The 27,805-nt window shown below is 33.3% G+C and overlaps 2 protein-coding genes across 2 annotated transcripts; both read right to left on the reverse strand.

Annotated features, from left to right (window-relative positions):
- Positions 1–696: 696 nt before the first annotated feature.
- LOC137407958 (uncharacterized) lies at positions 697–1,206 on the reverse strand. Its single transcript, XM_068094346.1, has one exon. The coding sequence runs from the start codon at positions 1,204–1,206 to the stop codon at positions 697–699; it is 510 nt and encodes a 169-aa protein (XP_067950447.1).
- A 6,036-nt stretch (positions 1,207–7,242) lies between these two features.
- LOC137407959 (uncharacterized) lies at positions 7,243–27,268 on the reverse strand. The gene is made up of 5 exons (XM_068094347.1): positions 27,045–27,268; positions 22,336–22,389; positions 17,958–18,143; positions 15,166–15,379; positions 7,243–7,500 (listed from the first exon to the last, which is right to left on the reverse strand). Exons 1-5 carry the CDS (start codon positions 27,266–27,268, stop codon positions 7,243–7,245), a joined length of 936 nt encoding a protein of 311 aa, XP_067950448.1.
- Positions 27,269–27,805: the final 537 nt, after the last annotated feature.

Raw genomic sequence — 27,805 nt, forward strand, 5'->3', positions numbered from 1 at the left:
GTAGTTGATTGTTGTGGTCAAATGTGTCATTTTTAGGTGCCATAATTACCCTTTCTTTCAGCCATTGGTGCTGATAATGGTTTTTGTGAATATTGGGGTACACTTTATGAAGTAAATTGTTTTTTGTGCCTACAATAAATCCGCAACCTTCAGGAAGAAAGATTAGCCCATTGTTAACTGGTAGCTTTCTATCACCGATATTTAAAAGTGTTGCAGAAACTCCCCCAAAGCGTCATCCTCTCCCAGATGCACTCTCATATTGGTCATTAATTTCCAAACCTCTACACAGTGCCATATATAAGAATCCTTTAAGCAAGCTTTGAGTTCATCAGCTGGAGTTCCTCTAGATATGACCGATAGGGTTTGACGAAAATCGCCAGCAAGAAGTACACATACACCACCCATAAGTTTGTCACTGTTATAAAGGTCTTTAAGTGAGCCTTTACGAATGTTGCAAACAGGAATCTCCAAGTGTCCTATATCCAATGGTAGTTTAGACATAGAATGAGACGTTCTTCCACTTTCCAGCAACGTAGCGGCTATACCTGAAGATGCGACTGCCAGTGCGATTTGTCAGTTAGATCTGATTTTAGCAAGCAAAAGATTGAGCAAGAAAGTTATACCAGTTCCACCAAGAGTGTCAAAAAAAATTGCTTTACGCTCATCATCCACAGCTTTTAAAACTTTTCCATAAACTTAAGTCTGATCAAATGTAAGGTTTGGTTCCATGCTGCTAACAAATCTATCTAAATTTGCTCTGTCATAGTTGGTTTCTTGTAACAAATCTGTCTGTGGAAGCAGATCTAAATCTCTGCATGACGATGTGAATCCGAGTTGCTCTAGACTCTTACCAGAAATGTTAATGACTTTGTCTTCTAACAAAATCAAAGCTTTGTTGAAAAATTCGGCTGTAAAATCTAAAGAGATCTGCAGTTGAAGTTGATTCAATTGTCTGCGTACATCATCACTCATGCTTTCTCTATGATCTACCCATAATTGTTTAGAATCAGACGGATTGCAGCTATTAAGAATAACAGCAAACAGATTACGCAACCGAGAAGGTGAATCTGAAACTGAAGCTTTCTGAAGAGTGTTGTGCCACTGTCTGTCATCTTCTCGTGGTCCTCGTTTAAGACTTTTCTCCTTAAATGTTGAGCAAACTATTCTGTCGACAGTTCGAAGCTGTTGAAACGAAGTAGGTCCCATAACTTTGTGTAGTAAAATGCACAAGTAAAAACACTCTACGTTTGTTGGATGAATGGTATATACTCTTCCCAGCGCATCTGATGCACGTATGTGAGGCCAGTATTCAACCACCTTCCCTTGTTTTATGGATTGTCACTTTTTCTGTGCTGTCCACGTGTAGTAAGTAGGCACTTGATGATATAGTAGAAATTGAGCAAACTCATCGTTTTAGCATACTTTAAAAAATTGCTTTAAAAAAAAGGCCTTTGCTAATAGTGCATTTCTTTGCTGTTCAGTTTCCAAAGCTCTAGCAGCAGCTTTCCTCATTCTGTCCATTCTAAATTTTTCTTTTTTTTCTTCTGATGAATCATTGCAGGATCTTTTCTTTTGAGGCATTAGATAATGTGTAACTTTTCAGAATACATGTACTTAATAAATTAATAAAAATATATCTCAGAATATGGTAGTATTTTGTATTATAAACTTCAAAAGTTATAACAAATTTTATAAGTGTAATAAGATAATGTAAATATGTATCTATAAATGTAAACATAAGAGAGTGAGGAATAACTGATACTTGTAATCTTACACGATAGTACAGTAAATCTCACAGATAATCTTAAAGATATTTGTTGTAAAATGTGATAGGAAAATGAATAATGTTCGAACTTAAAACACAATATACAAATTATGTTTAAAAAATGCAAATTAAAATAATAACGATAACGAAACAAACTTTAAAAACTTATATTATACATTACACATGTAAATTTCAAAAGTTATAACAAATTTGATAAATGTAATAAGATAATGTAAATATGTATCTATTAATGCAAATATAAGAGAGTGAAAAATAACTGATACTTGTAATCTTAGACGATAGTACAGTACATCTTACAGAAAATCTGACAGATAAACTTATAGTAATTTTACAAGTGTTGGCTGTAAAACGTTAAATTGTTCACGAATTACTAATTGGTTAGGTTTAAATTAAAAGAGGTGTACGTTAATACACAAAGTGAGCACTAATAGGAACTTTTGTGAGACACGCGTGTAACAACTCAATAGTCATCTGTTGAGGAGAAGAAATTGTCCTTGTTAATATACTATATTGCTATTAAAATAAACGTTTAATAACAAATTGAAAAATATTCATATACAAAATACTCATATAATAAAAGAAGTTTTAAATAGAACTAATAGAAATAATGTAAAATCCGTAAATAAAGGAAATAAAAATATTTTGTTTGTAACAAATTAATGTGGAACACAAGGTATCAAATGAGAATCAAGGAAAAAATTTATTTCAAGAGAAATGTTTGTTGATACGGTTTGCCAGAAAGCATTGTGTTTTATAACCTGTGTACGCATTGTATCAATAAATACGTCATTTAGCTGAAATTATATGTTTGCGAAACCGTTTTACAGTGATGAATAACGCAAAACTCACCATGGCGAGCGACTAATATTTCCTAATAAAGTATACAATTGGTACATAAGTCGCCAAATTTTGAGTTCGTAGATAAACTATTGTCAATATAGTGGGGCTAAACAAATTAGCTCTAACGAAATAAAGACGAAAAAGCATCGTACTACATATGCATAAGTCCCAAAATATTTCTTCCTCAGAGCTTCGTAACATGTGGGTGCTTTGCTAAAACAATTAGCATGTGGTTATGATATATCAAATATAACAACGCCATAGATCGAAAATTCCTAACCGGGTGTTTGTAATGTGTGGGCGCAATTCTAAAATAGTTGCTATAGCTGGACAATCACTCCTACAAATACACATACAACGACAAACTTTGTAAAATATGTGTATAAATGGTATATTGGCAATGTGTGAATACACATTTCAATAAACAACGCAAACAACAAATAACATTACAACCACTGTAATCTAAGGCCATTTTATACATTTTTTTATCTGGGTGTGTGGGAGTGTGGGTATGTAGGCACGTGAGTGCGTTGGTGCATGTATGTGTGGGTGCGTGAGTGCGTGGGTGCGCGTGAGTGCATGGGTGGGTGTGAGTGCATGGGTGGGTGGATGTGTAGATATGTGAGTGTGCGGGTGTGCAGGTGTGCATGGGTGGGTGTGTAGATATGTGAGTGTGCGGGTGTATCATAGGTGTGTGTATAACTAATTTTATACTTTGGCTATTTATGAACATAATTGGTTCTCTCTCCCTTATTAATCCAAGCGAATGGTAATATCTACTCAAACTTGGATCTTACATCACAGACAAAGGTTTGAGCATTGCCCTTAAAATCTTAGTCTTTCCCAAGAGTGCATTTTTCTGCATCTAACGTAAGTTGTCTGTTGACAGTATTTGGAGAGACCACATTTGATGTGCAGGTGTTATTGCACCCAATGCTCCAATTACTGCTGGAATTACAGTTGTAAATATATGTCAGTACTTTTCAATTTCTGCTCACAGTAGGAAATATATATCTCCACTTTTGAGCTTTTTACGGCTATGCAGTAGACATTACGTACCTCTACACTTATTATTGTAGCCCTCTTTTTTACAACAATCACAATATTTTGCTAGTTTGCCAAGATGTGCTTGGCGGTTTTGACGCTAAAGAAGTCTTGCACAATTGTTTTATTGACCTAGTCAGGACTTTTCTATCAGTGTTGTGATTGATTTCACATTTTTCTGTACACTAGACCGAAGACAAGATTATGTAGTTTTTGTATTTCTGGCTAAATTATTGCATCCACTGATGATACATTGAACGATCTCTGGTGAACCATTCATAGTCTGCATCTATGATCATTTCTAATGTAATAGATCTGTGTTTCGAGTTCCCTAGCTATCCTTGCTAATAGAACAGTTGGTAGGGTGCCTGAAAACTGTCAACATAAAGGGCCCAGGGTTTATCACTACCGGCTTCTCACTTTTTGGAGCTATCTAGACAAGACTCTTATATAATGTCTATGACCTCTATTGTGAGCTCAAAAGCTAATGTCATGCTGACTCTGAGGTCGCCCTGTTGACCTTGTTTGACTTGTAATGACAGTAGCTGAACAAAAAAGTGACAAATTGCTACTTGTAGAAAATGTATAAAATGGTATTAGACTACTCTAAGATATATAGCATTTAGGACTTCAATTATGTACAGCTAACAAAGAACACTCATATCCTTGCAAGTGAATACAGCTGAAAGCTAAGTAGAAACTGTTTTTATCTACATGTATTTCTCAAAAATTGTCACCTGACTCACTGTCATCATCTGTTTGTATTTCTTTCTATCCATAGCTAATAAAATCTTCGATATTAAATTCTTGCATTTTACTCAAATGCACAAAGATTCCACCCGCATGTGTGCAACCTAATTCTTTATTCACGAGACTACGAAAGCTTTCACGATTCGTAGCTTGTGTTATATACTCTATGCACCCTTTTATCAACTGCAGGCGCTAAACTACGTATAATTTTAAATTCTATTAATATTATAAAATGCAATGCTTATTCGTGTTTTCGTGAACTTCTATTTCCAGTTTTTCATAAGATTTAATTGCTAAAACTCACGGTCAGCGTCAACACTTTTCACGCAGACAATTTTCTACATTCTCTCACTGTTCGGTTGAACAAAGACATTCTGATATCACATTTTTACATTTGTACCAGTGTCGTGAGGTACTAGTATCGTCATATTCAAAGTTCTGATGGATAGCTTCTGGTGGAGCATTTTTTTGACCTTTTTTTATACACACACTTCTATGCACCGATTGTTATTATTAATTCAACATATTCAGAATTTTTATGTTGTTTTCTTAGTTCGTATAAATTGTATCATTAGTAAATCAGCTTTTATTGTAATCGTAACAAAACAGACGCAATTTAGCTATTACTTGCTAATTACTTCACGTTTACATTAAATTTTAAACACTTTTATATTTATTTTATTTTGTTTCTTAATTTATTTGACCCGCAAAAAACATTTTCTTCTTGATATGAAGTTTGAATATTACAGTTTTTTGACCAAGTTGGACAGCCCATACAGTTGTTCTATTTTTTCCTTAATTTATTGAAACTGCACTAAACACTTTTCTCATGATATGAAATTAAAAATATGGAATGGTAACTGTTTTTATGTGTTATATAAAAATAAATTTTCTGTGCAAAAACTATCATTACACAGACATTCTTCTAGTATATAAGAATGCGCACAACCATTTACGAAGAAGCCAGTACACAGTTTTTATGTGCTGATTGCTGACTTTCTCCAGCAAAGACTTACAGCTCATTTTCCCCTGTTTGTTTTTCATTGTGGTTGTAATGCTATTTGCTTTATATATTGAGGAATGTATTCACACATTGCCAATATATACTGTTTACTATGTATAATAAAAGTCGTGTTCATCCATTTTTTCAAAGCAATGATTTGAGAATGGCTGGGAAAGTAGAGTGCACTTTCCAAAAATTGAACCCACAAAACATTTCATCACCACTAGCATGCTACCGCCTGCTCAAATAATTTTTTTGCCAGGAATTAAGCATAATTCTGCAGCTAGTTATATTCTGTGTTTCATCAACTCACTCGGAAATCTCTCAAAGGACAGAAGACTGACAGCTCACTAGTGCACCAATCTGTCTGTCCATCTGCTCATTCATCAGCAACCACGTTTAGATGTTGGAAAAAAATATTGCATCACATAGGATTCGAACTTCCCGCACTCGACATTGCTGCGCAGCACTCTAATCACTAGGATTGTAGAATTATTGTGCATTTAGTTATCCTCTGTGTTTTATTGTCACAACTGATAATCTCTTATAGTACATCAGACCGCCAAGGTACTAGTACATGTAGATATAACTGTGTATTACATACATGTATATGTGCTAGTGTTACTTGAGTGAACTCGGGTCACCTGGTAAAGCTGCTATAGTCTTCAAGCTTTACTTTGGGTTTCAACAGCTCACTAGCACTCTGTTTTAGCAGCCTAGTAAAATTACATACTTACCCAAGATGCATTGTCTACATTTGCTACACAACATAGTTGCATGTATAAAATAAGAAAACTTTCACATCACACATTATGTAAATGGAATGTCAGTTTATACAGGCAAGATGCATTGCATTAATACATTTTTGCAGTTTTGTATATAAAATAACTAAAGGTTTGTTGCTATAAAATATCTTAGCTATTTTGGAGTTGCTTCACTTGAATTTATATTTAATTTGACTTTACTATTTGTTAAACAATAACTATTTCTTTATTTTTGTCTACATGTTTTCTGATTATCAAGACTCAAGTTAGCAAAACTTTCTAGACCATCTTCTTTTTGTTTTCATTTAGAAAGTTTATAGACATTTAGGTAAGAGTTGACAACTCCAACATAAAATAGCCACAATGGTTTCAACTTTTGACAGTTTATGGTTTCTGCAACCCTAAACTATAAAAGCTTATACATTTTGAGATTAAGATTATTAGAAAAAATAAATGTAGAGAAAAATAAATTCTATAAAAGTTGCCGGTGTTGAAATTTCTATAAAGCAGTAGAATTTTAGTGTGCAAACTTGCTTGTAATATATTATTTCTATTATATTTGAAAGTTGTATTCTTTACTTCAATTTAAAACCACAAATGTTCAGCAGAAATCTGTTTTAATGATATGCCAAAAAAGACTAAGGAAAAATGACTATTATGTTTAGATGAAGGCATCAAAGTTTCACATTAATAAACTAGTTATAACTTGCAAGGTAGTTTTTAAAAATTGAAAAATTAAGCAGCAATAGATTTAAATTACTGTGAGATATTTTTTTGTGCAAATGTAAGATATTACATCATATATTTTTTCACACGTCACATTCTACAGAATCTCCTTGATCTTTTTTATGCATTTTATTTCAATCAAATTTTACCGGGTTAACATATAAATATTGACAGCTTGTAACTTTGAATAAAAGATTTGAAGACCTCTACAATTTTTTGTAGAAAAACTTACTTGTGAAAAACAGACTAGTCAGAAAAGTTACATCGACTGAATAACTTTAAACACTTCGAAGTCATAGAGCAAGGTTATTATTGTTTCCATCTTGGCTCTACTTCCACAGCCATTTGTCATCTCCGAGCATCTCAGCTAGTTCTACATTAAATGGTTCATAAAACATTTTTAGAAGTTGCTTGGTTTCTCGTAGCACCGGTTTAACCTTGTAGCCAACATTTGCAACCTTCGAAGAATCATTTCTGTTCATCTCTTTAGTTTTAATGACAGGGACTCCAACAAACCTAAATATTTTTTTCATACATTCCTCTCTGTCTTTTGCATAGTCTTCCATTTTAGAAAAGTAGATGTTTTCCTACAAAAAAGACTGTTTTCACTGAAATATAATGAAGGTTTTTTAACATATTTACATTGCAAGCCTCTAGTCCAGTAACAAATATAAACTCGAAACAAGCTCAGTATATTTATTTATGCAACTAGACAGTTTCTTTAAATTCCATTGCAATATAAAAAAGTACCAAGATAAGTGCCTGATAAAATTAATTATCTAGTCATTTACCACCACCTACAATCACCTATAATTACCTACAATAATCAACAATCACCTACAATTACATGTGTTTACAATGGTAATGGTGTATCTTAGGTTGGTACAACGTGCATACAACGCATGCACATTGCACATACAAGGAACTTGCAACGCACAAACATTGTGGATACAACTCGCATACACCATCATCACAACGCACATTAACCATCAATAGAAAATAAATAGAATACTTGGAGTAATGTTTTAGACCTGTTTTTTAACAGACTATAAATATAAATAGAATATTGAATAATAATTATATAATATTATTACTACTATTATTATTATCATTGCCCATTAATATCATTAATAATATTAATGTGTTAACAGTGTCACGTTGTGGTGCATGCGTTGTTAATTACTAGTGTCGGTTTTGTATCCACAATGTTTGTGCGTGGCAAATGCCTTGTATGTGCGTTACGCATGCGTTGTATGCGCATTGTAACAACCTAAGATGCACTGTTACCTTTACAGTTGCTTTCAACCAACTATAGTCACTTACCATTATTCAAAAATTCCTACAATTATCTAAAATCAACTACAATCCTCAAAATTGCCTAAAACCACCTGCAATCACCTAAATTTACATATAATCACCTATAACTATTCAACAATCGCATTCAATCATTGGCAATTACCTACATTCAACTACGATCACCTACAATCACCTGTAAGCTCCTACAATGATCATCGATTGCCTACTAGCACTTATAATTACCTAAAACCACCTATAGATATTAAAATTCAACTACAATAATCAAAAATTGCATACACTCACCTATAATCACCTACAATTAGCTGCAATCACTTAAAATCACTTAGAATCACCTCCAATCACCTACTTCCATCAAAATTTATTGAAAGTCATATACAGCCTTTTATGATTACTGACAATCACCTAAAAGCACCTAAAATTAGTTAGGATCATCAACAACAACTTACAATTAACTAAAATCACTTACAATTAATAAAAATCACTTTCTATCACCTACAATCACTTACACAGGTCAAATTTCTCTAAACAGTGTTTTAAAACTATACGACATGTTGAACTAAATGAATGCCCGATGTTCAATGAGTAATAAAAAAATTTAATAAAAGTAATAAAAACATTAATCATTCTAACTTTTTAATGTAAGTGTTTGGTTATTTCCGTGTGTGTGTGTCCAATGCATAATTCAAACACTTGAATGCTCTAGGCATAACCGAAACAGACTTCTGAAAAACCTTTTTACTTTGTGTGCTACACATACGGTCATTATTAAAATAGCTTATAACCAGTGGCAGGTGATGTAGTTGCCATTGGCTAAGCTTTTTTACCTAATAAATTGTAGTATCTTAAGCTTTATTATAATACGAGCTGTGTCCGTTCTTTCATTTGGGCGCTGAAATAAAAGATTGCACCTTACAGGAATAAAATCCATACATTTTGCAGATAAACGGATGTAAAGCCTTTGTTTAAAATAGTTGTACATATAATCATTTTGCATCCTAATCTCTCTCGCAGTCATGATCTTCAAGAGTGATGGGATTATTCAAGCGCCCTAATTTTTCCGTACTATCATAAGTAGGCCATGTGATTTAGTAAATAGGACACCTGTCTACAGAACTGTCCATCATCCTCAACTGCCACTGCGAAGTGGCTTTTTCATTGCTAGATTTTAATTCCTATGACTGGACATACGGTGAACAAACCAACAAACCAACCAACAACAAACAATTAGAGTTATATATATTATTTGGAATTATACAAAAATTTGGCTATTTGTGTGACAATGTTATGCAAACATGTTTTTGGTAGCGTACTCCAAAATGACTTCAATTTTCAGCTTCATTTTTGTATCAGTTTTTAAAAGTATATTTCATAATTGTGAGCTTTTGCTTAATGCAATTTTCTTTGAGAACGGTTTTTAGCCTGCTGATGTTATAGTTTATAGTACCGGCAAGCTTGACTCAAACTATTCAACATAGTCACCTTAGGGATAAACTTTAAGAGCTCCTTCAGAAGAATAGAATAACAGCTTTCACTCATTTTTGCAACAATGTATGGCTGTGGGTGAGAAATTGGAGTTCGCCGGTTGTTAAGTATGCAAACTGTGGTCCCATGTTTTTGTAGACACTCCGTAAGTGATGCCACTGACTCTGAGATTATTCGATGGAAGAAGGAGTTACCCACCTCAGCCAATGAGTAGTTATAGTAAGAATTGGATATCTAAAAAAAGCCTTAAAGCTAAGATTATTCATGTTAAAATGTTATTACTCTATGCATTTTGTTTTTACTATTTACTCATCTTTGAGATAGCTTAAAAATGCGAATTGTGTAATAGACCACAATGTGATGCAATGGATAAGTACTAGTACTGTAAACATTCCTGAAAAAACTGTGTAAGTGTAACGATCTAGGTCAGCTGTATCATTTAAAAAACCCAATCATTGTCTGCATTCAAACTGTGTTGAAACTTGAACAGTGATGCTCTAATTGCTTGATTTAACTTATAGCCGATGTTTCACAATAAACACTTGAAGCATAGATTTGAATGTGTACCATATTATAAAACCCTATCTGAGTCGACCCACTGAATAGAAGAAATGAATCAATCAACTGAAGTAAAATTTAAAGCGAATCCTGGTTTGCGATTTGAATTGAAAAAACTGTGAAAGAGCTGAGTTAAAAAATTGAGTTGAAGAGTTTAATTGGTAAACTGATTTCAGCAGCTGAGTGATGAAAAAACTGAAAGAGTTAAGTCAAAGACAAAGATTTAAATGAAAAAGCCAAGTTGAATAGGTAAGTTTCAAAACTTGAGTTTTAGATCTGGGTAGAAAAGCTGAGTTGAGAAACTGAAATAATGAAATAAGTTCAAGAGCTGAGTTAATTGGTTGAGCTAAAATAGTAAGTTAAAAAGTTGAGCTAAAGATCTGAGGTACAGAACTGAATTGAATGGCTGATTCAAGAACTAAGTTTTAATTTTGAGTTTAAGAATTGAGTTAAAGAGTGAGTTCAAAAGTTGAGGTAAAAAGATCAGTTAAAATTTGAGTTAAAAAGCAGAGTTAAAAAGTTGAGTTGAAAAATTGCGTTGAAAAGCTGAGTTAGAAAGCCAAGTTGAAAAGTTGAATAAAAAGTTTGAGTAGGCAAGGGGACTTGAATAATTGCGTCAATGGTCACGGAAATACCATAAATTGAAAGGTTCAGTAAAAAGCTTAGCATAGAAGATGGCATAGAAATTAAGTTGAATCTTGAATTTATGAGTTGAATTAGAAATATGACCATAACCAAAAAATAAACATATCATATTCACTCAAAATATGGCCGAATGAGGATTAAATTAATAAAATTAAGTACAAAATTTGGAACCCCAAAGAGCCAACAATAATTTCTTATGAGGTATTACCCTGAAGTGTGACTGTGTTACAAAAATAATCCCAACCTGCTTTCTGATGCATATACAATTACCATAAAACCTCTATTTGAGCACCGTGGCACCTTCTACTATAGTGGTGGTCTATTGAGGTGGTGTTAACAAAAAGGGATCTGCTTTTTATTTCGATTACCTAGTCCAAAGAAGAGAAATTTAGTCAAATCAGTTGAACCACATTGAGTTAAACAAAGAACTACATAGTGTAAAACAGATTCAGTTATTACTTATATTGTTGGTGTGGCTTTCGAAGCTTTGAAGAAAAAACTGAAAAACTTTATTGTTAGAAAAGGTTAGAAAACCATGTCATATGCAGTTTGAAAAAAAACAAACATTTCAAACACTCAGTGAGCTTGAGAACATACTTTGCTTTTCATCTTTAGATGAACATATCCTCTACAAGTGAACATTATTAAAAACCACAATTGAAAAAGATCAGCACAAAGATTTTAGTCAATCATAAAAACACAAGACATCCATTGCATGCTGAACACTAAGTTGAAAGTCTGATCAGTGAAAACAGATTCGTGGTTTTAAAATGGTTGATCCGTGAATTCACCTTTAGTTTAGGACATTTGTTTACTTTATGGTATGAATAGATTATAATAAACTTTTAAATAAGAAAAAAAATCTAATTATAAGTGTTCACAAACAATCTCCACTAACATGCTAACTGTTCCAAAATCTTGCATTAAACACCAATTTTCGTAACTCTTTCACTACTAAATTATTTTTTTTACCGAGACATATTTATTTATTCTGTAAAAGCTAATATTTGACAAGGGCATGGATAAAACTTCATAGCCTTTAAACCACATGATCTGTACAATTCCTTTCATACTAAATCAATCATCATGAAAACCTACATCAAGTGATTTCATAAAAAATGCCTCAATTGTGTCGCAGAATGAGCTCAGGCACTTTTTCAGCCATTTTGGTCATCAAAATTATTACAGCCAATGACATTATCATTAATGCTAAAGATAACGATAAACACTCTCAGTAGTATTATTGTTCAATAAAAATCACCCAAATTATATAGATCTACAATTAGTGAAAACTTTGTAGCTGTAATGCATCTGACATGACTGGCTAGTCATTGCTAAGAAAAACTGTGATAAAAAATAGCTTTTGCAAAGTGAAACTAGGCTAAGGGTAGGTTGTGAACATCTTCTCTATTGGCTTAGTGCAAAGTCTGAGTCAATAGATTTTGTAGTGGTTCAGATGCAAATCTGAGCTGATGCAAATAAGAGTTCATTATCTGGGGCATGCGAGTAATTGTTTCCTTTCGTTTTAGCACAGATAGGATAGGCTTATTAATTAGATACTCACCTATCAGAGAGAGTTTGTATAAAGTCTGCTGAAGTAGCATCATGCAGCTTCTAGACAACCGCACGATTCGTAATAAATAAAAAGTTAAGACAGAATTGGTTCGCTAGTTTGAGCTAAAAGTAGTTTAACTTTGAGTCAGAACAAACTTGGCTGTTTTATTAACTAGTTAACGTTTCACATAATAATTTTTGTTGACTTAATCAAGATGGAGAGCTGTTTACATGGTAATGCAAAGCTGGGACAAAGAACCAGTCAACTCCACAAAGTGAGAAAATTCTACTGCAAGAAAGTAAGGAATTCCTAATGAATGAGGACCTCATCAGTTATTTTTTATTTTTAATTGATAATATCTAGTGAAGGGGTGAAGAATTCAAACAATAGGCTAAATCAATAGCTCATGGAATTACAAAACTGATAAACTGAAGGCAAGGATCTTCGTAATTCAAATGCAAAACTTTACAACAGCACATATGTACCACAGTCGCTAGCCGTTTTCAAAGTTCAGTTTATATTATTGTAACAGTTCCAACTTTAATATTGGATAAGTGAGTTATCTTTGTGCAGAGAGGCCACATATCATAATAAGAAAAGTCACATTGAATCTCTCAGTGTATGTAAAAGTTATAATAGTTAACAAAATAGACCATTTGCTCTAAAATGCAAGTTTCGCACTAATCAAAAAATACTGTATTTTGTTAAACAACCTCCTCTGTTTGTAAAATGTAAAACATGGACTTGCATACTTCTTGCTAAATAAGTTGTTAACTTGAAAAAAGAAGTTTACACCATCACGGATGGTTACACTGAGAAACAGTTCTTATGGAATTATGTTTTTTTTAGTAAAAATAGCACTAAAAGTCATACAGTTTGTTTAGTGTCGTAGTTGTCTGCACCAGACACACAACTTATTTATCAAGTTAGTGAACATATGACTACTCTGACATTATGTTGGCTACTGGTCTGATTTGTATTTAATCTTTTTGTCTAACTGATACACATTTTACAGATGAGTAGTAAAATATAATATATATTGTATTTATACAATTACTGTTGTTAGGGTTGAGCGGTCAAACAAAGAAACCTGAAAATATCAAATAAGAATGCCTGATAAAGGCTAGCAAGTAGAGAAGAAAAAGAATTAACATAGGCAGCAAATAAATGGCTTGTCAGAAAAGTTTTAACTTTGCGTATAATAAGCTTTCAGCCTTCTACCAGTAATTCCAAAATGACTTCCAGATTTTTTATAAGCCGGGTATCTAATAAATAAAGTTATTTGTTTTGTTATTGAGCCACCTTTTTGAGTGTGAGGGAGGGTCTACAGGCTCTCGATTGATATAACTGAAGAACAACTGTAAATAGATTCCTTTCATAGCGTCACCAAAATGCCTTGTTTGACACGAACCACAAACTTACTGATAATAAGTTGGCACTCAAACCATTGAACCATGGCTGAATGTGCTTAGATGCCCTTTCTAACACCACCGTGGTTGATTCCATAATACTATACTACAGTTCAATGATTTAAAAAAGTGGAAAAAGCCCAAAACAATTGTTACTGCAATAAGAGCCATGCTTATCCATCAGAAGCCGCTTTTAAAGTTTGAGATACCGCATCTGACATTTGAATTCATGGCTTCAGCACAGTAACATGGCACTTTAACATTTGAACTAAATATTTAGCCTTCAAATGTGCAGAATACTTGTGTACAAGATACTTCTTTGGTCTTTATTGGTACCTATGATGGTGTTTCACAACACACTAGATTGCCATTGACACACTATTGACAACCATTATTAATTGTACTTGCCCTTAAACTAGACATATTGACATACTGACATGTGCTACAATGACCAAAGTTTGCACAATAAAAGCACGTACCATCTTGTTAGAATACTGTTCTTTTCCTTTTCTAGTTAGTTGCTGTTTCAAAGAGTCTGCATACCAATTTATATAGTTATATAGTTGTTGCATCATCATTAATCCTACCACTAAATCAAACACACAGTACTTTGACACATACTATAATGACGAATAATCTCCTACCACTAAATCAAACATACAGTAGTTAGACACATACTACAATGATGAATAAAGACCTACCACTACATCAAACAAACAGTAGTTAGACACATACTACAATGACGAATAATGACTTACCACTAAATCAAACATACAGCACTTTGACACATACTATAATGACGAATAATGACCTACCACTAAATCAAACATACAGTAGATAGACACGTACAACAATGACGAATAATGACCTACCGCTAAATCAGACATACAGTACTTTGACACATACTATAATGACCAATAATGACCTACTACTAAATCAAACATACAGTAGTTAGACACATACTACAATGACGAATAATGACCTATCACTAAATCAAGCATACAGTAGATAGACACATACTACAATGACGAATAAGGACCTACCACTAAATCAAACATACAGTAGTTAGACACATACTACAATGACGAATAATGACCTACCACTAAATCAAACATACAGTAGTTAGACACATACTACAATGACGAATAATGACCTACCACTAAATCAAACATACAGTAGATAGACACATACTACAATGACGAATAATGACCTACCACTAAATCAAACATACAGTACTTTGATCAATACTATACAATGACGAATAACTGCACAATAAAAGCACATACCCTTTTCTCCTTGTAGGCATAGAAAAAATTAGATATCATTCTATCTGCAGGCTCTCGCATGGTTATAATGTAACGAGAGGTGTCAAGCATAGTGTAAGGCAAATACTGCGCAGCACTCCGCCATACGAAGTGAGTTGCATTCTCTTTTTGGAGTTTATGTATCAAGACACATCCTGGACAGTCACAAAAGATATCTTTCTTTTTTTGAAGATATCTGTAACAAATCAAAATTAGACATAATTGCAAGGTTGTACATGTTAATTTTAAGGTAGTTCCCATTTTAATTGAACCAAATTATATATTTGCTGAAAAATTTTTTTTATTATAATTTTGTATATAATATATGATATGTAGTTTATAAAGTTTGTATTAAATCTTTTACAAAAAATGATGCTGTGTTCGGTTCCTTAAAAATAAATGAAGACCTCAACCAAAGAGTGATAAATGTCACAATTGTTCAAAATTGAGATACAGCCATTTTATGGTTTACAAACTTTTTATGGAAAAAATTACAACTTATATCATAGAAACCTTTTAGCTGGTGGTCAATAAGGATGTTACTTGGGAATGTGATCAACAAAGAAACCATGGACATAATTTGGGGTGACACAACATGGCCTAAGTTGAAACCACTACACGGACATTGATCGATTGACTATGGAAATCATTGACACCTCTCTACGCATTAAGTTTTATTAGGTGATAATGTTACAATGTTATAATATTCTAATTTTAAATGCTATGCAGTAAAATATGGGGTTTCTACCATCCAAATTTTACACAAATAAAAATGAGCATGTTAAAATACTATAACAACAGTTTTTTTAATGTGTCCTAGAAAAGCTGCAATATTTTGTTTTGCATTACACTACACGCTTTTGGACACACTTCTTTTTTGCTTATTGGTACTCTTCAAATATTTCCCTTTACTCTCACTGCCTCTGTTCATTGTATCAAGTTATTAACCCTTTCACTGCCATCCATGTACAAATTTAGCTATCATCCTACTGCCAGCCATTTTGCTGAAAATTGCGGATGTTGCTTCATAATGTGTATACAAATTTTTTCAACTTGAGCCTCTATCTAGAACGTTTTTGTTATATATTTGATTTTTGCACACTTGTTAACAACGAATGCAATAAAAAAATTCAATGTATTTACACTTTGTGCATTTTTAAAGCTATGTGAAGCTACGATCGCCACGAAGCTAAAGGGATACTCAACAATGTTCTTTATTCTTACACAACTATTGATTTCACCACCATTAAAGTCAGTGCTGCTACTTGAATTGTCTGTGTAATCACGAAAATCTGAATCTGAATTAACAATAATGTCATCAACATACGTAATCATCTGTTTGCTAACTCGGCCGTCACTTACAAAAACTTACACAAAAAATGTTCATTTTCAGGTTGGAACTTCTCAAACACAAATTTGAAATTGCTTTATTGTTTTAGGGCTATCATTGTTCATGGTTTATTGTTTTATTTCATAGAGAAATCTGACATAATCAGCAAGAGCAATTCTCTGTTTTCTGTCTGTAGAGGTACTTAAAGGTTGACTTGCAAGAAAATTCACATTACAGTTATTTGGTATCAAAAGGTTCACCATATTTTATTCTGCTGTGCTGTAGCTGCAAAATATGTGGAAATGTGATTACAAGCAGTTGAAAGCTCAAAAACGAAAATCCGCTGTAGATTGGAATCAGTTTATTTCTCTGACATTGTCATTAGATTTGGTTATTGTTTTGTCACGTGATGTTCTCGTGTGAATTGAAAGGCCAATAAAAGGCTCAATATAGAACTTCTCGTAGCACTAGTTTATGACAAACACTTCGGGTTTCACCGAAGACCCCGTATCAAATATAGATGCTCGCTACTTTACAGTTTTGTTTCGGCTTGATCTAATCGTCTAGTCGTAATCTGATCATGTGACCCAATACTTCGCAAATAATTTATGCAGCACTTTTTGATTATCACAGTTGACCAACAGGCTCGTCATGATTATCAGACAATGATATGTACTCCTTCGAGCTAAATTTAAGAAATTAAATGATTTTTTACGCTAAGTTATAAAATATCAGTGCTAAAAGCGACAGCATTACAATGACGATAAAATAGGCGTGTAAGAACAATAGACATGGTTTTATTGAATGCGTGAAGTATATTTGTGAAAATATTTCAACGAATGAGGTTGCATGAAAGTTTAAACAGAAACCATCTTGTACAACTACATGTACGTCCCATTTGAGCCGTTTCAGAAAGAGAATCCAAACTACGGCTGTCTCGTGTGGCTGCAATTAACTGTTCGTTTTTTAGCCTTTAAGAGCTTGTAATCACATTCCCACATATTTTGCACCTACAACACAACAGAGCAAAACATGGTGAATCTTTTGATATCAAATAACCGTAAGGTGAATTTCATTCCAAGTCAACCTTTAAGAAAGCCATAATAACACTAAATAGTTCAAGCGTCCGAAAGAAAAAACGATCGTTATAAATTGAAAATTCCCAAACAAGTACGCGTTGCTATTGGCTGAAAGTAATCACATGACTGCAAAATGATCGTTGTTGGTGTGTAGCCGGTGGACAATGATAAATTTTGCAAACAGCTAGTTTATTTTAAGCAGGAATATCTCTGGACCTTGATAATTTTTGCTGAAACTTTGTCACAGAGACTAAACTTTGCGGCCAGAACTATTCAAAAGAATATAAATCTAGCACTTTGAGAAAATGTGACATTGATCATTCTTCCGTTGAAGTCTTCAAATGTAATAAGTATTTTATACTTACTGTGCATTCCTGAGATATGTTTCCATCCACCTTAAAGGACAATCATCTGTCATGGAAGAACTATTTATGAAGTAGCCTTTCGATACACCAATGACACCAGGGTGATTATTAAACCACTCTGCCATATCTGTTGTGCCAGATTTTTGAAAGCCAAGAAGCATAACTCTCGCTGCGCAAGTTGTTCTCCTGCAGTGAAATAAAGAAAACTCATAATTTAGTTTGAGCTTGTAAATATTCCACTTTTTTTAATTTAGTCTACTCATTCAATTATCTTACTTAAGAGCATTACTTCACCTATTTACATAAGAATTGATTACTTTTGCCCAAATACATGCTTGTGGTACAATGAGCTCATGGGTCTAGCTACATATTCAGTCAATCATTGAGCTCACCCACCCACCTGCTGTTTTATTTACTACCCGCTAGCTGACTTTTTTACCACTTAATTGCTGACTTAGTTGTTTACCTATCTTCCTGTTCACTTCAGTTCTTCAGATGTTCACTCTTTTTCCCATCTGCCCACAAACTTACCAATCTGTTGACGCAATCATCGACCTACTTGTATACTTTCCCCCATGAACCTTATCATCCACCCACCTTTCTACTCAATTCCCACAGCTTTTTAATGTTTTGTATAACTGCTCATTGTTACTCATAATATTCTGTATTACTATTGACCTAATGACTCATTCTCTCAATAACTTACTCAGTCAATTAGTTAAACACCCAGTTTGTTAGGCCATTCTTTCTGTCTAATTAAACAATTGCTCACCCACCAGCTCACTGCAGTTGTAATGCAATGCAGTTGTCAGGTTAGTTAATTCCTATTTCAAGATCTGACAGTAAGCCATTTTACGTATTGCTTGGTAAAATGCATGGTCAATAAACCAACTCAGCGATGGAATATTTGGTTTTTTTTAAACTAGCATCTTATAATGACTTGATGAATACTGTAAACATGTTTACAAGTTTTCACTTCTCTTCTTAAGAGTTTTGATAAATGAAGTTATATTTTCACAAACTTTTACTCCTAGTTTTTAAAGTACTATAGGCCTATAATTATATTCCTGCAATTTTTACAGATTTAATTGATTGAATCTTTGATAATTAGCGGCTTTACCTAAACCACCCTGCACTGAAAAGCTAAAGCATTTTGAACCGTTGACAATTATTATGCAAAAAGATTCACACCTTATTTATTGTGCAGTAACTGCTTTTGTAAACTGTGTAAATTTCACTGCAGCCAAACCTTTTATTAGCTAAAAAACTAATAAGATCTGCAGAGATTAACAGCGTGAATAACATGCTGGTGACTACGGTAGAGAGTATTGGTAAAACATTATCACTTAGCTATTTGGTTCGGATATCTACAAACAAATATTTTCAACTTTTGAATTATTGTAATATTAAACATGACCAAAGTTCCTATGACTCACCCTTGAGTAATCCAGCATGGATTTTTGTATTCATCAAGAAACTGTGCTTATTGGCAACTGTCAAGAGGTTTGTACGCGACTCTCTTTCCAACTCCATATGGCTTAGCTTCAGGCTCCAAAACTGTATGCCTGGTCTGACCTACAAAGTTTGCTTATATCCTGTAAATATATCTACAAGAGTTTACTAAAGCTTAGAGTCTAGAATACTCGTTTGATCTGTAAAAAATAAATCTAATTTGAAGATGCTTTTCCACAAAACTTTTGTATATTCTATCAGAAAGAATCGGTATTTTTCTATCATTTGCAATTTTGTTTGATGTTTGAGGTGATCTGATTGCCAGAATGTTTCAGGATTGAAATATGTAAAACTTCAGTGCTGTAAAATTGCTCTGAAGAAAAATATGTGCAAGAGACATCACTAGTTACTATCATTGGTATACAGTGCACCCTCGAGATACGATTACCCTGATATACAATTTTTTCACCTTGCAAAGTTGAATACCGTGAGATCTTCACCTCACTATACAAATTTTTTTTTCACCATGCAAATCCGAGAACAGTTTTGCCCGAGTTAAAATTTGGCGGTTGGTGTGCTCATAACCCACGTCGAAATAACAAATACGCCAAAATTCGGTTTGCCGAAAACAATTTCACAGCGTTTAGAAGAGATACGATGTCCGACTTCTCTCAGGTCAGTGTTCCACGTGGTAAATTTTGTGAAAAGTAAATAATCGAGAGCGAGTATTCATTTTAGCGTTATAATCCCTTTACAAGGCAAAGGAAAAATGATTTCCATGACAACAGAGTTGGAGGTCATAAATAAATAAGAAGAAGACACCTGTATTGTTAATATTGTCAAGGAATATGACCGCAACCAATCAACAATTGCAGTTATTAAAAATAAGAAATTCGTTAAAGCACGCACAAGGAGGAGCTTACAACTGACGACTTGAAGGAGTTGAAAAAAATACACAGGATGTAGAAGAGACATAAAAACCTACATCGACAGAAAACTATTAAGGGTTAATTTACTGATGTGAACTGGTACATAAAACAATAACGTACAATGCATATTATTATTTATGATCTTTGTGTAGCATGTTTTTTGTGCTTTATTCAATAAATTTTATGTTTTATTTATTTCGTTTTGATTTTATGTTTTATTTTCTTGTTTAACCATGTCTTTGCAGATGGGCCTGTTTTTTACTACGTAAGTACAAATCATCGTATTTATGTGACTCATATATAACTAGCTACTCAAGATAGTTGACGCATCCATATTTTTTCTAGAACTTGCTAAAACCATGCCCTTTAGGGTATAAATACGTACAAACTTCTGTATGTATGGTCACATTGATTTTTGCGTACATTTCATTCAAGACAAATTACTGTACAACCTTTTCTGAATCCTTTTACAAATGTTAGCTAGCTAGCAATTTTCTGCATTGCACCAGCATTTACAGTGCACGAGCAAGCGTCATCCTTAATAAGTGATAATTCGCACTAAGTTAGCTTATTTTCTTTGAGCACTCTCTGTACCAGCAGCAAAGCTGTGTCTTCCTGGCAATTTCTGTTTTTCACGATCCAAAAATACTAAAATAGATCAACAGCTCAAGTCACGTTTCTCCAAAGGTATGTGCGTACACTGCTGTATAGTAAATAAAACTTCATTTAATGATGCCCATTATATGGTCAAGTGTACGAGAGGCCACTTTTGAGAATTGCAACACACGGCTTTTCTGGTCAAGTTAGGCTTAAAAAGGTTTTAACCAGACTCTCTAAAGGCTATAGTAAAAGCTGAGAAGCAAAAAGATTTTAGTGATGAAAAGTTAAAATTTAGTGAAATAGTTAAAACACATCCTAAAACTTAGCTTTAATTAGCTATGAATGTGTGTTTAGTAAGCTAAACATATTTGAAGTGAATTAAAAGCTTATGTTGTACGTACGTCTTGATAGTAAGAACTCCTTACCGTGCGTACTGCATTTCGTACACACGTGATGTTGCATTTTACAGTTTTGCAGATCATAATTACTAGGTGCACTTAATACAACACAGCTATTGTAGGTAACTATAGTTACTAAAGTTAACATACTATTTTGTTACTAATTTTCAATATGTACGGCATTTTTATAAAAAATTTGGACATTTTCTACCATTTTTTGTGCATTGTACAATTACAATGGTTTCTATACCACTACATACGATTTTTTCACTATACGATGCCAATCTTGGAAGGGATCAACATCGCATCTCGAGGATGCACCATAGTCGATACCAGCTATCGCGTTCAAGTTGCAGGTTTACGCGTCTCTATTCTGTTCGATCTTTTTACAACTATAGTTCTCATAATCACACTTTTGTTTAATCTAATTGTTTGACCCAAATTTAATTTTATCAGTTTTAATTTTGAAACATGCTGACAGTTGAATCACCTCAAACATCAAAAACAATTGCAAATCGTAGAAGAATGCCGATATTTTCTGATAGGATATACTAAAACTTTGTGTAAGGTGATGTTTAACTTCCCAAGTAGGCTAATGCTGATGAACAAGAAAGTATTTAACAATGAGTCGTTCTGTTTTCTTTTTGCGAACAGATTTCAGATGAATACAAACACAGTGAATGAATTTGCGACTAAGAACAAATGGTCATTCACTGTATCTGCGCATGTCTTTTTCATTGACCCTATCGCACCACTTGATGCTGCAGTGTGTAGCTTAAATAAGAGGGCTAAGGATTATGAGGCATTCTTTTTATTCACCCGTAGCTACTCAAACAACAAAATCTCCTACTCAAATACCAAGGTATTGTCAACAACGGCTGAAAGTAGTTGATATCATTGATTACAGCCCAAGTGTCGCTAACTAAATCATAAGGAAGATTTTTGTTCTAATAGGCATTAAAGCTTTTTGCTCCTTTCAACGTCACTCATGGTTTTTACCTTCTGCGAGCTGCAGCTGTTGTAATGTTCCTACTGGAAGTGTTAATAGTTGACCTAGAAGCAATGAATATAATTGCTTATGAAGATAAAGCTGTTTTTTAACAAAGCTACATATTTGACCAAAAACTATGTATACAACAATGAACTGCAGAGCTCTTGATAACCTAAAAAGCGCTATCAAGAATAAATGCTAGCTCTTCGCAATGGTGTTTTTATTGAAGAAAAAGATTAAAACAACACTTTTGTCTTACACTTTGACTTTCAGTAAAATGGTATACAACTTTGAAAAATTTTTCTCCAGTACTAATACTATATACATGTATGTGTACCTTAGCGGAAGTATCCTGTAGTACTAATAATATATATGTTAGAGGTTGTATCCTGTAGTACTAATAATATATACCTTGGAGGAAGTATCCTGTAGTACTAATAATATATACATTAAAGGTTGTATCCTGTAGTACTACTAATAGAGAGCTTAAAGGAAGTATCCTGTAGTACTAATAATATATATATGTTAGAGGTTGTATCCTGTAGTACTAATAATATATACTTTAGAGAAAGTATCCTGTAGTACTAATAATATATACATTAGAGGTTGTATCCTGTAGTACTACTAATAGAGAGCTTAAAGGAAGTATCCTGTAGTACTAATAATATATATATATGTTAGAGGTTGTATCCTGTAGTACTAATAATATATACTTTAGAGGAAGTATCCTGTAGTACTAATAATATATACATTAGAGGTTGTATCCTGTAGTACTACTAATAGAGAGCTTAAAGGAAGTATCCTGTAGTACTAATAATATATATGTTAGAGGTTGTATCCTGTAGTACTAATAATATATACTTTAGAAGAAGTATCCTGTAGTACTAATAATATATACATTAGAGGTTGTATCCTGTAGTACTACTAATAGAGAGCTTAAAGGAAGTATCCTGTAGTACTAATAATATATATGTTAGAGGTTGTATCCTGTAGTACTAATAATATATACCTTAGAGGAAGTATCCTGTAGTACTAATAATATATACATTAGAGGTTGTATCCTGTAGTACTAATAATATATACCTTAGAGGAAGTATCCTGTAGTACTACTAATAGATACCTTAGAGGAAGTACCCTGTAGTACTACTAATAGAGAGCTTAGAGGAAGTATCCTGTAGTACTAATAATATATACCTCAGGGAAATACCCTGTAGTACTAATAATATATACCTTAGAAGAAGTATCGTATAGTACTAATAGTATATACCTTAGAGGAAGTATCGTATAAGCCTACTACTAATAATATATACCTTAGAGGAAGTATCCTGTGATACTAATAATATATACCATAGAGAAAGTATTCTGTAATACTAAAAATCTATACCTTAGAAGAAGTATCCTGTAGTACCAATAATATATTCCTTAAAAGAATTACCCTGTAGCACTAATAATATATACCTTAGAGGAAGTATCCTGTGATACTAATAATATATACCATAGAGAAAGTATTCTGTAATACTAAAAATCTATACCTTAGAGGAAATATCCTGTAGTACCAATAATATATTCCTTAAAAGAATTACCCTGTAGCACTAATAATATATACCTTAGAGGAAGTATTCTGTATTTTTTAAGGGGATTTTTGAATGCTTGAGTTAAATCATAGCTCATCAATAAGTGTTTCTGCAAGTTCAATTACTACCACATTGTCAAAGATCCTGGCTTTTCCCCTCTGTTTATAATAATTTTTGCAATGAAAAGGTAAAATAACTCTATCATAACTCCTTTCTATTTGCAATATGCTGTTTTTAAGTGAGATGGTCACAAAATTGAGCCTTTTTACTAAGGTGATGCGCAAAACATAAAAACACAAACCTTGGTTACCCGATATTTGCTATTTGGTAATAAACTTTACTCAATTAAACTACATATACATTATGTCCTATTTTATAAGAGTATAGTAATATAATATATAGATAAAATATATTCTTCTTTAATAATATATCATATCGCATGTGCTGCTAGTAGAGATGCTTTGCACATTGAAAGACTTGTATATTCTACAGTTTTACCTGGAAAAGAAAGCCATGCAACAGATGAAAATTTTTCTTTTTGAAGATCCAACACAATCAAAACAGCTGATATTAAGAGCAGAGCGAGCAGTAAAAAGTGCAGCTGCTTGGGCATGATGACGCGTTCAAGTGCTAGTATTGTGATGAAATGTTCGAGTCATACTACACCAGGCTTTACTTGCATAAAGTATTATAGCCGGGCCTAGTATGACATGAACATTCCAAGCTGCATAGTCCATGTATTTCTAGCTAGATGGTTGCATCCACTGATGATAAGTTTGACGGTCTCTAGTAAATCATTCACAGTTTGCATTTAGGATCATTTCTGAGTAATAGATTTGTGTTTCAAGCTCCCTAGCATATTGTATGGACAGAGCAGTTGGTAGGGTGCCTGACAGCCAACACAAGGGCCCAGGGTGACTCACCACCTGCTTCTCATGTTTTGGTGTTCTCTGGATAAGACTCTTATATAATGTCTATGACCACTATGATGAGTGCAAAAGCTAATGGCATGCTGACTCTGAGGTCGCCTGGTCAACCTTATTTGACTGGCAATGACAGTAGCTGAACAAATGAGTGACAATTTGCTACTTGTAGAAAATGTATTAAATGAACTTAGACTACTCTAGGATATATAGCATATAAGACTCTACATAGTGTAGGTACAGCTAACAAAGAACACTCATATCCTCGCAAGTGAATACAGCTGAAAGTTAAGTAGAAACTTTTTATATAGATATATAGATCTGGTGATGGTGATGGTGAGGGTTTGGTAAGAATGCAGGCAACCATTTATGAATGACAATGTACACAGTTTTTATATGCTGCTTGCTGACTTCTTCCAGCTAAGAGTAGCAGCTCATTTTTCCTGTTTGTTTGTCTCTGTTACAATGTTATTTGTTGTTTGCTTGCTACATTGAGAAGTGTATTCACACACTGCAAATACACCATCTTTACTATAACTAAAGTTGTTTTCATCCATCTCTCCAAAGCAGTCATTTTATGCATATTGCTCTTTGCAGGATTTTAACCCACAACACTCTTCATCACCACTAGCATGCTACCACCTGCTCCAATCATTTAGCTTCCAGAGGTTAAGAATAATTATGCAGCTAGTTATAATCTGTGCTTCATCAACTTACTCAGCAATCTCTCACATGACAGAAAACTGACAGCTCACTAGTGCACCGGTCTGTCTGTCCATCTGTCCCTTCATCAGCAACCACGGTTAGATGTTGGGAAAAAGTATTGCACCATATATAGAATTCAAACTTCCCGCACTCGGCATTGCTGCGAAAGACTCTAATCACTAGGATTTAAGAATCATTGTGTGTTTAATTATCCTCTGTGCTTCATTGTGACAATTGATAATCTTTTATAATACATGCGACCGCTAGGGTACGGGTAGTCATAACTAGTACATATATGTACTATTATTACTTGAGTGAACTCGAGTCTCCTGGTAAAGCTGCTATAGTCTTCAAGCTTTACTTTGGGTTTTAACAGATCACTAGCACTCTGTTTTAGCAGCCTAGTAAAATTACATACTTACCCAAGATGCAATGTCTACATTTGCTACACAGCATAAGTGCATGTATAAAATAAGAAAACTTTCACTTCACACATTATGTAAACGGAATGTCAGTTTATGCAGGCAAGATTCATTACATTAATACATTTTTGCAGTTTTGTATATAAAATTACTAAAGGTTTGTTGCTATAAAATATCTTAGCTATTTTGGATTTGCTTCACTTGAATTTTTTAAAACTTGAATTAGATGTTTGTTAAACAATAATTATTTGTTTATTTTTTGTCTATATTTTTTCTGCTTACCAAAACGAAAGTTAGCAAAAGTTTCAAGACCATTTTCTTTCCATTTTTATTTTAAAAGTTTTGAGACATTCTTTGTAAGTTTTGACAACTCCAACATAGAGTAGCCACAATAGTTTCAACTTTTGACAGTTTGTTGTTTTTGAAATCCTGCAGTGTAAAAACTGATACATTTCAAGTTTAAGATTATTGGAGAAGGTAAATGTAGAGGAAAAGGAAGTCTATAAAAATTTGGCAGTATAGAAATTGGTATAAAATGGCTGGATTTGAGTGTGCAAACTTGCTTGTAATATATTATTATTGTTATATTGAGGAACTGAATTTTTTACTCCAATTTCAAATCACAAATGTTAAGCAGAAATTTATTTTAATGATATGCCAAAAGAAGAACTAAGAAAAATAACTTTAATGATTAGACGAAGGCATTAAAGTTTCACATTAAGGAACCAATTATAACTTGCAAAATAGTTCTTGAAAATTAAAAAGGAAGCAACAATGGTTTCAACTACTGTGAAATTATTTTAGTGCAAATGTAAAATAGTACATAATTTTTTTTTCCACTCCTGACATTTTACAGAATCTCTTTGATTTTTTCTCTGAAACTTATTTCAATCAAGCTTTACCGTATTAACATATAAAATTGAAAGCTCGTAACTCTGAATTAAAGTTTTAAAGACTTCTACACTTTATTACTGAAAAATGTATTATTGAAAAGCAGACTAGTCAGAAGAGTTACATCAGCAAAATGATTTTAAAAACCCTTAAGTATATAGCAAGATCACCATTGTTAGCGTCTAGACTCTAATTCCACAACCATTTGTTGTCACCCAGCATCTCAGCTAGTTCTACATTAAATGGTTCATAAAACATTTTGAGAAGTTGCTTTGTCTCTCGTAGCACTGGTTTAACCTTGTAGCCAACATTTGCAACCTTTGAAGAATCATTTCTGTTCACCTCTTTTGTTTCAATGACAGGGACTCCGACAAACCTAAATATTCTCTTTATACATTCTTCTCTGTGCTTTGCATAGTCTTCCATTTTAGAAAAGTAGATCCCACAAAAAAGACTATTTTTGCTGAAATATAATGAAGATATTTTAACACATCTACATTGCAAACCTTTAGTCCACTAACAAATACGAACTCAAAACAAGCCCACTATTTATATACTCGACTAGACAATGTTTCTTTGATTGCAATGTAAAAGAAAATCAAGATAGGTGTCAAAATAACTAAAAAGATTATCATCCAGTCATTTACCAGCACTTACAATCACTTATAATCACTTACAATAACCAATAACCATCCACAATTATTTACAATAGCTTACAACCAACTATAATCATCTACCCTTGTCCAAAATTTCCTACAATTACCTAAAGTTAACTACAATCTTCAGCATTTGCCTAAAATCACCTGCAATCCCCTACATTCACATATAATCACCTACAACTATTCACCAATCACATTCAAACATTGGCAATTACCTACAACTCAGCGGCGATCACTTACATGTACAATTACCTGCAAGCTCCTACAATGGTCAAAATTTGCCTACTAGCACTTATAATCAACT

The sequence above is a fragment of the Watersipora subatra genome, chromosome 11 (assembly GCF_963576615.1).
Source record: "Watersipora subatra chromosome 11, tzWatSuba1.1, whole genome shotgun sequence".
Taxonomy (NCBI): Eukaryota; Metazoa; Bryozoa; class Gymnolaemata; order Cheilostomatida; family Watersiporidae; genus Watersipora; species Watersipora subatra.